Raw genomic sequence first — 13,132 nt, forward strand, 5'->3', positions numbered from 1 at the left:
TTTAATTGTTATAAAATCCATTTTAACTCGAAATAATGACTGTAATTGATCCAGACACATATATTCCATGGATATTGATCTGAAGTCGTTTTAATTTTATTTATCTGTATTTTTCAAATAAAATACAAATTTTTGGTTTTCAATTTTAATTAATCAATATTTATTTATATACATTTAATTATTTACATCCGCAATAATATTGCGAGAAAAATTATTCGTCCGTACAAATCATAATCTTTTCGACCGGAACATCGGACAGTCATATTGATAACATCTCGCTAAATTTTGTTGCGCGATGAACGGCATATGTAAATAATAAGGTACAGAAAAAGTTTCTCTCAAATTATTGATCACCGGCAGTGACGGTATTGGTGGCATCATCGATATCGGTACCATTGGTTTACGTTTATTCGATGACGTGTCTAACCAGGGCCTATGAAAAGGAGATGGCACTTCGCTTTCATTATTGCTTTCCAGTTTTAAAGATCTTTCCTCTCCGGCCAATGGTTTGATATCATCGCAATTATCGGAATTTTTATTTTTAGATTCACTCTTCGATTTCTGCGTTAAATCTAAGCTACTTGCGCTATGATTCGACTCGGATGAATCGGAAGAAGAATTGCCCTCTTCATCGTCCACCTGACTAGCATGGGATATTTGACGATATTTACGCTTGCATCGCGATTGTCCCGTTTCGCGAAATCCCTTCGCGAATGGATTGTTGTTAATCTTCAACTTGGTGATGTTTTCGTTCTGCAAATAATGTGAAAATCAAAGTTTTTATTAAGTACAAGTTCTTCAAGAAAATGACGTGGAGATATTTTATATTTTTAGAAATAATATTACTTGATATAGGAGAAATTAAAAAGTTGAATCATATAACGCTTATATAATCTAAAATCATATGATTTTTAAAATAATCTGAAAAAAGGCTGTACTTGTACATTATTTTATTATTATAGTACCTGATATGCTGTTACAGCTATAAATTCAGTTTCCTTGAAAACAAAGGATGAGGTTGGATGAGAAAAGAGATCGATAAGATTTGTCGTATTGGCGCAATTAATTATCCAAATTTTAGGGACGTATTTATGCATTGATGTTAATACCACCTGCAAATATAAATTTTTCTATTTATTAATTATTCACAAAAAAACCCTATAACTTTAAAAAATATAGAAAATAAAATGATGATGCGATGAAATATCATAAAAATTTCGAAATAAACGGTTTTCAAATTCACTGAATTCTTTACAAAAAGTAAAATTGCGATTATTTATTATTAAATAATCGACAGTAAGGTACATTATTTTCATACAAAAACGTTGCGTTCAATTTAAAAACGATATATCTGAAAGATAAATCTGAAAATATCATATAATTTCATCAACAGCGATCTTCTTCTCAAGCGTATTCTTGAAGCGTATGCTTGAATAAAAATTTCTCTTAAAGAGTATGTATATAGACACGTTTTCTCCATTCTATTTGCAAATAATTTGCAAAATTTGCGCGTGTCTACATATTCTTTAAGAGAAATTCTTATTTTCAAGCGTGAATATGTAAAGAGAAGATCGTTGTTGTGCAGCGTACATTATTGCGAAAGATGATCCCGGAGACACGAAAGAAAAGACCCTTTCTGTTAGCCGGAGAAACACAGGGAGAACGGAACGTCGAGAATTTTATTAAATTCGTAATTAGTTTGAAGAACTGGGTAAAAGGGCGCCGCTTTTTCGAGATAAGTTGGCGCCTCACTAAAGAGGCCGCCGGTAGACGCAGACGCGATTCCCGAAAACCAGACTGGTCCTACACAACCTTCTCAGAATCATGTGCCTCTATACCACCGAGGATCTCTCATATGAATCTAGAGCGATGCATATTCACTTGAATATTTAATCCGTTATGCATTTTAAAATATAAAGCATATTAGTACATCTTGATAGCGCTATGTATCGATACTAGATACAGATACCGTATATTTTTCTAATCAATTTCTTATTTGAATTTCACCCGAAAGATTTAAATATCTATATCTTATCTGCTATACAAAAGACAAAACTGTAATGAATTTTACATACGAATAATATTTATTAAAAGATATTTTCGAAATGTTTTTCGAGATAAGAAACACGATAAGAAACACGTTTCGAGAATATCTTTTAACAAATATTATTTATAGTTTTCTGAATTTTTCAGTATTTATGTATTTATTTTCCAATATTATATATATTTATAATTAAGCTTTGTATATAAAATAAAGTCCAATTGAAATTAACTGTGAAAAGTCGTGTTGTCTACTTACTTTAAAAAAAATTCATTAAAATTCTATAATTAAGCACTGCGCTCATAATTCAAAATCTATCGGTGCTTCTGTACTTTTAATCCCTTTTCTGCTTAGATTGAACCTCTTTAGATCGGATCATATCTCGTGTATGCTCCTTTATAAAAAGGAAAAGGTGCCAAAATTGAGATAACCGCGTAACAATGTAAATATCTTACTTTGCACCGCCGTCATGCGCCTGATCCGCGGGCATTTGAAGATTAACGCGATGCGTTTTGTGCATGAATCAATTCGAATGAGAATAACAAGGTGCAAAGGGAACCGCCGCCATTCTTCCATTCTTTCGTCGCATCGACAAAAGCTGCGAGAGTCGTAAAACGGCATCTCTCTAACACCAGCGGCGACGACGGTGGCTACTCTGGCAGCGAGTTCCTGTCGGCTCGTAAACAAACCCTCTCACGTAGACCACAGTGGGAAGAAGGTATATCGATTACAGGGTGTCGTGGAGCGTGTTAATCTTCGTTTTTCATGGATGTCGGATTGACCGGTCTGCCCCACCGTTTTCGAATGGCCTAAGTTTTTCGTTAGAAAATATGTCCACCCAGCGTGCGCCGATTTTTTTCTTTCAGGGAGATTTTAATCCCCGACCCCATGGCTCTTTCGTTCGAGCCGATCTCGAGGACGAAACGCTCGCAAAAATATTATACAAATATAGCCTCCGATGATGTTCGTGTTACGTTATCAAATAAACACGGATGCGAACAAAGGGTGCATCTGATGAATAATCGTCGAATTTAATGTGTAATCTCCGAAATCACGTAAAATAATGCGGTGATGATTTTTCGATAACGGGTTGGGATAAATTTGTATACTTATATAAAGCGATTATTTATGTTAGAGCATTTTTTTTCAATTATTTTATGATCTAAAGATATGGATTATTGTATGGCAATTCTTTTTATCCATTGTTACAATAATATTCAAAAAATGAAAGAAACAGTAAATATTTTTATGAGAGAAAAAGTTACAGAAAGTCACTTTTAATATTTTAAGATAAATTGAAATTGTTGACATTTTATTTTATGATAGCAATTCATCTTACTTAAAAAGTTAAAATGTTAAAGAGAGAACAAGCAAGTAAATTTGACGAACAGATATATGATGACCTCCTGCATGCGGTATACAAATTGTAAAAGAAATACTGAAAACCGAAATACTGAAAACCGAAAATAGTAGAGATAAAAAATGAGAATGTTGGACAAATAAGACCTTAAACATTGAAGAACTAGATAAATGGGCAGTGGCTATTAAATTGTGGGTGTTTTTTTTCTTAGGATAATCTTATCATTGCTTTATAATATAGACATAAGTTGTCAAATATAAGTTGTCGTCACGCCTAATAAACTGATAATAGATAACTTGACAATAAGTAGATTCGTTCCACAATGGAAGATTTACAATATACTCATATTACTATTCTTATTAAAAATATATATATATATATAACTAAGAAAAAAAATCATATATATATATATATATATATATATATATATATATATACGACTAAGAAAAGAAACACCCACAATTCAATAGCCACTGCCTATAAATATATATATACAGGGTGTATCTGAAATGGAGCGTATTCTAGGAGCGTATTCTAAAGGTCAAAATAAGACTTTTTTTCCTATGAACATAGATCCGCAAATGAGCCCCCCTCTGAGTTAGAGGCCCTTAAAGTTTGGGAAAAAATTAAAAATTGACTGTGTTTCAGAAAAAAAAGTTTTGACGTTACCTATCACCCTCTTTTGAGAGATAAATAAATTTGCGTTGCGGGTGTTTGGTCAATTTCACATATTTTCAAATTTTAGCTTGGAGGGAAGTTTATTTGCGGACCCATATTCATAAGAAAAAAAAGTCTTATTTTGATCTCTAGAATATACTCCTAAAGTGCATCATTTCAGATATACTCTGTATATATACACATAAAATACATTTTTTAATTTATGTTTTTATTTGATAAACGATTTAAATAAACAGGAATATTATTACGTGGAGATAACATCAGTTTCTGATCACCTAATCAAATATTGCGGGAACATCGGAGGTGAAGAGGGAATGTGAAAAATACACACATACACGCACACACTGGCGGATCCTGGGGAGGGGGGAAATTTAGGGTTAAAATCTTCCTTTGCAAATTAAAAGAAATTAATTTTGCTGAATCCGCTTAAAATATATACGTAAAGAAAAATAAACGTTAAAGCAGGCCTGTCGACATGACTCGAGCGCCCATGACTCTAGCTCTCAGGGGTCCGTTCTAAAAAGCTAAGCATGAAACCAAAAATATTAAATCAATTTTGCAGAAATCCCCCCCCCCCTTATCGATGTCAGGATCCGTTAGTGCACGCACACATATATGAACATTCAGAGATATATATAGAAAATTAATTAGTGGCTGTTTCAATTAGTAATACTTTTTAAAATATTTCTTCTAACATTATATAGAGAGAAAATAATTAAAATAATATTATGTGTAGGTGTAAAAATAGAAATTAAAAATTGAAAGACAATTTCGACTCGCTTCTATTAATAAATTAATTTAAATTTATTATATAACATGCACATACTTATTATATTACATTACTTACGTTATTACGATGATCGACAATGTTGTTTGTGAGTTTCAGTTTGCTGAAGTTGATCGAGTTTTGCATCCAGTGCTCGCCTGTCGAAGGATTGTCGGGGTGAAAAAATACTCTACGAAGAAATGGCTGCTGCGGCTCAGCCGACCCAGCAATGCTCCAACCAATATTGCTTTTATTCGTGTTTTCATCGTTACCTCCACTGTTTCCGCAATATTTGTGACGGCGATCAGAAGCCGGTGCTATCTCCATAACAACGTAATAATAATCTTGTTTGTTTAAACCGTTTACCGTCAACTGGATCGATGGAAACATGCGTCTGTAATCAAACAAAAAGAATTCATTGTTGCATAATGTTGTAAAGAGAATGCTTTCGCACACCAAGAAAAAAATATAAAATTATATGGAGAAAACATAAAATTATATGTTAAATTGTATGAAGCAAAATATATAATTTTTTGACCAGAAAAGAAAATACAAAATTTTTGACTTTAAAACTTGCGACAAATATGCCAAATATAAATTATTTCGATTGATAAAATAAAATCCATATTTAGCTTATAATAAGCATATCGTTTTAACAGAAATATATCAGAGCATGAATAATTTTCATTTCCAGATATTTGAAAATACATAATTTTATCACCAAATCTTACTATATGAAAACATTTTAGACATATGAGCGACAATGATTCATGGACGATATCAAACATTGAAGACTTCATTAACCTAACGACTTGGAGATTAGGAATATATGTAATTACCCTATGAATGACTTTCTCAATCGCTATTGAAAGAAAAACTTTCTTCGTGTCAGGTAGATATATGACCCATCTTTGACAGAACAAAGGCTCTGCTGGTCATTAACGTGCCAGCGACAAGTAGGCGTCATCGTAGAATGGGCTATGCTCTTTCTTTGCAAGATTTTCATCGATGAATTTTTTTAAGCAAACACTTCAAACGTATAGCTAATTCAGCATATGCGTTTTTTGAAAAATCAAACATTAAAAAATCAGGTTGTCTTTAAATGCGGTAGTTTTATCCGCATTTTCCCGCTTTTTAAGCCTTTTCTATCGAGTGGTCGGACTAAAAGGATTTGTTTTACGCTTGTCTCGGAATATCCAAAATCCAGAAATCAGAAAAAATAAATAAAGAATCCAGAAATCAGAAAAAATAAAAAAAAATAAATATGAGTCATCGGAATAGGTACCAACAAACTATAACCGTATCAATAAGATTAAAATTTAGTTTTCGAAATAATAAAAAATTAGAAAATTATTGTAAAAAATTGGTAATTATTATTTCCATTAGAATTTTGTATATCATATATTTCCGGTCACTTTAACTATTTCGTACAATCATTTTGGCATGATATAAAAAATTTAGATTATTTTTACATCATAAGCAAGAATTGTAACACTTTTACATAAAATTATAATATCCAAATATAATATGAATAAATATAATTTTTGGAAGACTAAATATCTGACAGATACATAATGTCGAAATACTTGACTGAATCATAAGGTGAATAAGATAACTTCTTTCTATGTTCTTTATATTTCGAAAGCATATATGATTAATAAGTCGTAAGTCAAACAGACTCTCAGAAGAAATCATGCATCATGCGCCATTGTAACGGTTGCTTGTGCCGCGTGCGGTAGCTATCTGGTCTAAGAAGCCTCTTGATTTCCGGCAACGAGATAACGTTTGTAATGTTGGCATGATGTAACACGCATTACAACAAATATGGCACGAGTCTGGTCGTCATTCTGTCAATTGGGGGGGAAGGTGAAGCCGTCGTGGACTATCTCACGAAAAACATACGCGCCGGTTCTAATTTTAGAAAGATTCAACACACACACATATATATATCTTATATAATAAAATGGATAAAAAAAAGATAATAAATATATCATTATCACGTACATATTTTCGAGAGCAATAAATGACAAAAATATAGTTTTTATTTAATTATATATTTTAAAATATTTTTCAATATTAATTTTTTTATTTCTTGATATTTCACATTAGATTTATATTTTTAATATCATAAACACATGAATTTTATATCCTTCATATAAATATATTTTGTTTTAGTTAATGAATATTCTCATCTTAATTATAAATAAAAAATATATTTTTGTTTCTCTTAAATATATATAAATATCATATTAATTTTTTTGCGAATATTTAAAAGGAAATTTTATTGACGACATTCTTATATATTCAAAAGAAGATTCCTAACAAAAATCTAGAACTAATTCTTTTCGAGGGAAAGAAAGAGAAAAAGAGAGGGCAAGATTATAAAAATGCAACATGTAATTATATCTGAAAAAATTTTTTCGATTATCTAATAATATCCTTTACCTGACTTTTTATATGTTAGTCATGAAAAAATAGATTTATTAACCACGAAAACAACTTATACGCACATTTTTTTCTGTAAAAGGACAAGGATTTAAAAATAAAAAGAGGCTGTGTTATTTTAAAGGAAAAAAAGGCATAAAATAAATATAAGAAAGAATGATGGTGAGATTACGATGAACGAAAATCGTGCTGCCAAATAACGATTGTAAGAATAAATTTGCAAGGTCCGGCGCGAAAGAAAACAAAGAGCATATGATGGGCATGTGGTGCGAACGAAACGCCGGAAGAATGAATAGACAGACACCTCGGTCGTCTATTGTCGCCTGGACCGCCCAGAAATATGCATGCTGAAACATAAACATGTGTTCCGACTTCTTTTCAGAGCGTCAATCGCGTTCTCGCGATCCGTCAGCTCGTTAAAAGCACGATCGATGATCATCTTACGTTGGTCTGAAGATTTTAGAGGTGGTCCAGTTGTATCTCGTAACAAGATATATTTTGTAACGTATGGTCAGATGTGTAGACTTTTCATGAGAAATTTCGAAAAAGAAATGGAATATGCATGTAATGAATGTTTTTGAATGGACATTTATCGTATAAATAAATACGCATGAAAATGAAAAAGGATGTTAAAATAGAGTATGACAAATAGAGTATACAATGTGTAGATAACATAAATTTCAATTCTGATTTTTAAATTCAATAAAATTTTTAAACTCTTATAAATTAAAAAACTAACTATTAATATTGAGATTCAGGAAAAACTCATCAAATCTAAAATAAACAGCCAAGAAATGTCATTATACGTGGTTCTGACATATTCAATATATTATTTATCACTAATTTATCTTTGTCATATATTAGACAATATGAATATTAGATAAAAATATTGAATATTTTGTTCTTAAGTGTCATATTTTGTACATGAAATACAAACATACAATTTATACAAAAATCCCATTTCTTTCTCGAAATATTTTGAAGCAGATCATAAATCAATACGAATATTGCATTTCTTCGATAGTAAAGTATTCAGTCGATAGTATTCAGTATGTATTCAGTGAACGTTCGAAAATATCGGGGACCATTATTTATATAATAAATTTATTATCTATTTATTATCTATTTATAAAATAGTATATATAATATTTATATAATGTACTCCTTTAATGTCATAATTCTTCAATTTTTATGGTATCGAATATATCGAATATATTTTATTATTGTGTTGATCGGTCAAAAAAATCTTTTTTTATTCAGTTGCATCGTTACTTCTACACAGATATATGATACGTCATCATTATTTACTCGAATTGATAGCCGACAGATAATCAACCAAAAAAAAATGCTCTCAAGACATTTGACATTTAGACATGTTTCCTGTCTTCCGCTGCAGTTTCCACGCCCACGCGATATACACCATGAAATCTCTCGTGACATCATCGTATGGTGTTATCTGTTTAAAACCACGCAAAATTCCACGTACCCCTATCTCGAGTGATTACCGCCCCGTGTCTCATCTGAAGAGTTGTTCAATCGCTTCCGGTAAAGGATCGACGTTACCGGAAGCAGACACGATTCACCGTCCGATTGTAGAATGACGTCGGTCTTGTCTCTATAAGACGACATCCTATATATCCTATGCTATTCGACTGAAACGTCCTTTGATCCCTTAATTGGTATAAGAACTACGTTGTTACCCCATGATGTCTCTTACGACAACAATCCACGACGACCTTCTGCGAAACTAAACTCACTGCTGTCACCCTATACTATCTGTCCGTCTGCACCATTGAAAAGAAGCTTATCATCATGGGACAAAAATGCCAGAAATATGCGTCAGAATTTCGGCACTGATGATATCTCTCAGAAAACATTTCTGTCAAATGGAAGCGCGATAACAACAATCAATTATCTTTGAACACAATTCTATCTCTGTAAAACTAACATACTGCTACCAATGCCCGATTTCACCAACCGTGTTTAACTTGAATCTTAGTTTAAACTCACTTTTTATCTTTTTCTAACTCTTCCTTTAGAAAGAGACAAAGAGTGAGTTGAACTAAGGTTAAAGTTAAATGCGGTTGGTGAAATCGGGCATAAAAGTGTCAAATGAATTTCAATACTTGCATATTTAAACTTTATCAGAGAAGAACATTGAAGCAATTCGAACGAGGCAGACAATCGTAACATTCGCATATAGCGCTGATTAATTTTAATGAATTAATAAGACCTTCACAACCAACTACATCAAACATGATATGATTCTAATAATGATGAAAAATAATAATTACATAACTATATAATCGATTGAAATGTGATCTAGGATTTAAAATAATGATTAGTTCAAATAAAAATAACGAAAGCTTAATTTTCAATAATTAAAATATAAAGATGTTAAATATCTGGAAAAAAAACGAGACTTGTTGATTTTTTTTTTAAAGAAGTATTTTGTTTTTTCTTTCTCTATTTACATCTTTGCTCTCGGCTTTCTCGCGCGTCCAGCGGTTCAAATTTGCGACCAGCCAGATGCCAAGCTTCGTATTACTTTTTGGCGGAATCCCCGCGGGGAGGTCCATTGTTTCGTGAAAAAAATTGCGACCGTGCAGCAGTTTTCGAGTGCGTCAGCGCGGCGCCGACCAGTAGACAAGGGGAGTGGTTGCAACGGCGTCGTCTCTATGGTGCGCACCTCTTACAGGCGCCAAGACGAGAAGAATCTCCAAGTTGAAGCGTCAAAGGGAAATACCTCGTCTTGCTTGTTCAATTGAAAGCGCCCGGTACCTTTCGTCGCGCCGGACGCCATTTAGACGGATTAGATTGTGCAGAAACGCACAGCCATAATTGTGATTATACAATCATCCCGGGAGAGGATGATTTAACACCGTGTTGTGATTTTATCGAAGATTAACTGTTACTTTACGAAATTTTGTACCTGTGTTATTGAGAATTTTACGAAATTTTTTCTATACCATGAGAGAGAAAAAGGCAGAAAAAGTATTATAAAATCCACGACTTATCATCGAATTTTTATTTGTTTATCGAATCTAATATTGAGTCCCCTCTTTGTCTGATTGCGATTATTATATTTATTTTTAATGTGTAATAATATTGTTAAGGAATATTTGAACCAAAGCGCCTTTAGAAATAGCGTAAGCAATTTTTATATAAAACTGCTTTGCAAAAGCTATACCTGAATAATCCGTATGAATGTAATAATGCGTACTCACCGGCCCGACTTTGTAATGATCATTTCCGTGGTTTCAGCGTGAAATTGCTCCCAAAGCGTTCGATTTTGCAATTCTACGTTGACTCCGGGTAGCAACGATCGTGTCCACGTTGTGGGATATGACTTTTCATCTGTAAATTGATAGCGCATGCTTAGAATGATCAGCAAAATTTATATAGAATATCTTCTTTACTTATAATAAAATTCATTTTTAAATTTAATATCGCATGAGATATAAAAAAAATTCAGTTTTTGAATAATAAATATTTTTATAACCCAATAATAAAAGTAAAACGTCTATAAACTTGTCTATTTTCAATTATATTATAATTCGATTATAATTAATTGAATAAAACCTCGATGTTTAGAAAATTATTCACTGAAAAAAAATTTGATTGAAAATTTACCAAAGAAATATTCTGTTGTATTAACTTAATTCGTTGTACTGAACTCTCTGTTTTAATGATTTAAATAAGTTTTTTTTTACACCTTTGTTTACACCAACAAATTATTTCGGAATATTTTAGTTGTATTTATTTGAACGTATTGGACAATATATTTAGTTGGGTAAAACAAATTTTGCCTTTTTCAACCAAGTTTTTTTTCAGTGTTGAACTAGAAAAATAGCTGTAAGGCATAATATTTCATAATACATATACATATATTTAATTACATATAATTAATTTACATGTATTTAATTTTCCAATAAAAATGTATGCACGTTTAACTTCGGAAGAGAACAAGGAATGAAAATTAAGATGGAGAAAACTTTGCGCATATATAAAATCTATTTCCGCGATAAATTAGGAATATTATTAATGCCAATTTTCCTAAAAATGTGTCAGCGATTGCGGGCGATCTTCTCTAAAAACGCTATTTGAAGGTGAATAAAGAAAATGAAAGAAATGAGATAATGAATAGCAGCAGAGACTCCGTTGCCGCTGCATTGGTAGCGTTATAGACTGACACACAATTGCAAACACTCGATCTCCCGCAAAGAAGGGACAATATATTACCAGAACTATTCTATAGAAAGATAATGATTATTCACTTCAGGGAAGATCGGTACTTTTCATCTTTCAAGATTCTTGTATTATGTAGGGTGTTATAATTAACAGAATAAGTGCGATTTTGAAACCGACATTTGTGTGTCGGAATAAATAGTTTTTCTTCCAATAATGTTAACAATAGATTCGAAGATATTTAATTTTTCAATCATAAATTAGAAGAATAGTTAAAAATGCGATATACTTGTGCTTAATAATTAACACCTCTTTTATAAAACATACAGTCCAAAAAAATTATTACTTGTATTTTTGTCAATCATTAAAATATATAATGCACAGTGAATGAACTGTCTCGTTTTATTTATGCAAAGTAATTAAAAATATACTATTATATTTAATTTTTGTAATAATATATTAATATGTTAAAACTATATATCTCTTGCGTTAAAAATGTCCTTGTTATAAATTAATGGAGTTATATTAAAGATTTTCGAAATAGAAACATTAATATAAGATAACATCTTTAAATTAGTTTTGATAAAAGAGCCTGAATATAAAATTAAATGTATATGTAGATTGAAATAAAGAAAGCGAGAGCAGAAAAGGGGAATTGAATTAAATAATAAAATAAATTATTGATTATAAAATTCGCACATTGCGTTAGATCGATTCTCGACTCAGGATTCTTGATATTAAACTGTACCACAAAACTGTTGATATAATATATTTCAATAAATTTTATTTACAAAGTCGCTTCGTGACAGCAATCAGCTTCGCTAGTAGTCGCCTACAAATACATACGATTTTGAGAAACAACTTGAAATAAGAAGAATACAGGAAACCTGTCTTTTCAAGAATAATACAACAAACCTGTCCTATGATCTGTCCTATGAGCAATCTGTTGCGACGCGAAATGTAGCTGCCGGTTTTGCAATTGCATTTGCAAATCCATGGGAATCAGCACGTTAACATTCGTGTCTTGAAGAGGCACTTGAAAAGACATCATTGAAAGTTGAGTATTTCGGAGCTATTTCGGTCACTGTCGATGCAACTACGTAATAAGGAGAACACGAAGAACTACGTAACGTCAACGCTATTGCAGTCGAATGTCAACTAAAGAGATCCCAATTCCGACCAGAAGACGAAACCAGTGCAACATCTACCGCGCAGATCATCGACAATGTCAACTCGTGTCTTCATTGGTGAACGTGACTGCCTTCATAAATATTGTACCGCCTACACGAACTCTATTGGCCATGGTTCTACCACAAGTGGGATTTGAAACCCAAACAAGTGTCTGCAGAGACGACAGAGAAGGGCAAGGGAACAAAAGAGAGAGAGGGGGGAGAACGAGGGATGAAAACGCAGTGTGTCACGCAATTGCATTTTCATCCCCTACATTCTCGATGTCCAACTTGTTGAAGACTCAATTGAAAATCATTCATTCTCTTCCTATTTCTTTTTATTTAAAATGTTTGAGTATATCATTGAACAATTTGTTAAAGTTAAAAGATATCTTAATCACTTAGTTAAAAAATTTTGGATTATTTAATCCTTTTTTATTTCTTAAATTTATACAAATATATATTTACTTAACTTTAATATACAT

At 31.9% G+C, this 13,132-nt stretch overlaps 1 protein-coding gene across 2 annotated transcripts; it reads right to left on the minus strand.

Annotated features, from left to right (window-relative positions):
• Positions 1 to 23: 23 nt before the first annotated feature.
• LOC105253495 (T-box protein 2) lies at positions 24 to 12,892 on the minus strand. Of its 2 annotated transcripts, XM_025408687.1 has the most exons (6): positions 12,394 to 12,557; positions 12,270 to 12,310; positions 10,518 to 10,647; positions 4,927 to 5,239; positions 966 to 1,112; positions 24 to 753 (listed from the first exon to the last, which is right to left on the minus strand). In XM_025408687.1, the coding sequence occupies exons 3-6, from the start codon at positions 10,538 to 10,540 to the stop codon at positions 229 to 231; spliced, it is 1,008 nt and encodes a 335-aa protein (XP_025264472.1). In that variant the 5' UTR covers positions 10,541 to 10,647; positions 12,270 to 12,310; positions 12,394 to 12,557; the 3' UTR covers positions 24 to 228. The 2 variants fall into 2 exon arrangements, with proteins under 2 accessions (XP_025264472.1, XP_011259877.1); XM_011261575.3 differs by lacking the exon at positions 12,270 to 12,310 and having other exon boundaries at positions 12,394 to 12,892.
• Positions 12,893 to 13,132: the final 240 nt, after the last annotated feature.

This window comes from Camponotus floridanus, unplaced genomic scaffold, assembly GCF_003227725.1.
Source record: "Camponotus floridanus strain SB8 unplaced genomic scaffold, Cflo_v7.5 scaffold22, whole genome shotgun sequence".
Lineage (NCBI taxonomy): Eukaryota > Metazoa > Arthropoda > Insecta > Hymenoptera > Formicidae > Camponotus > Camponotus floridanus.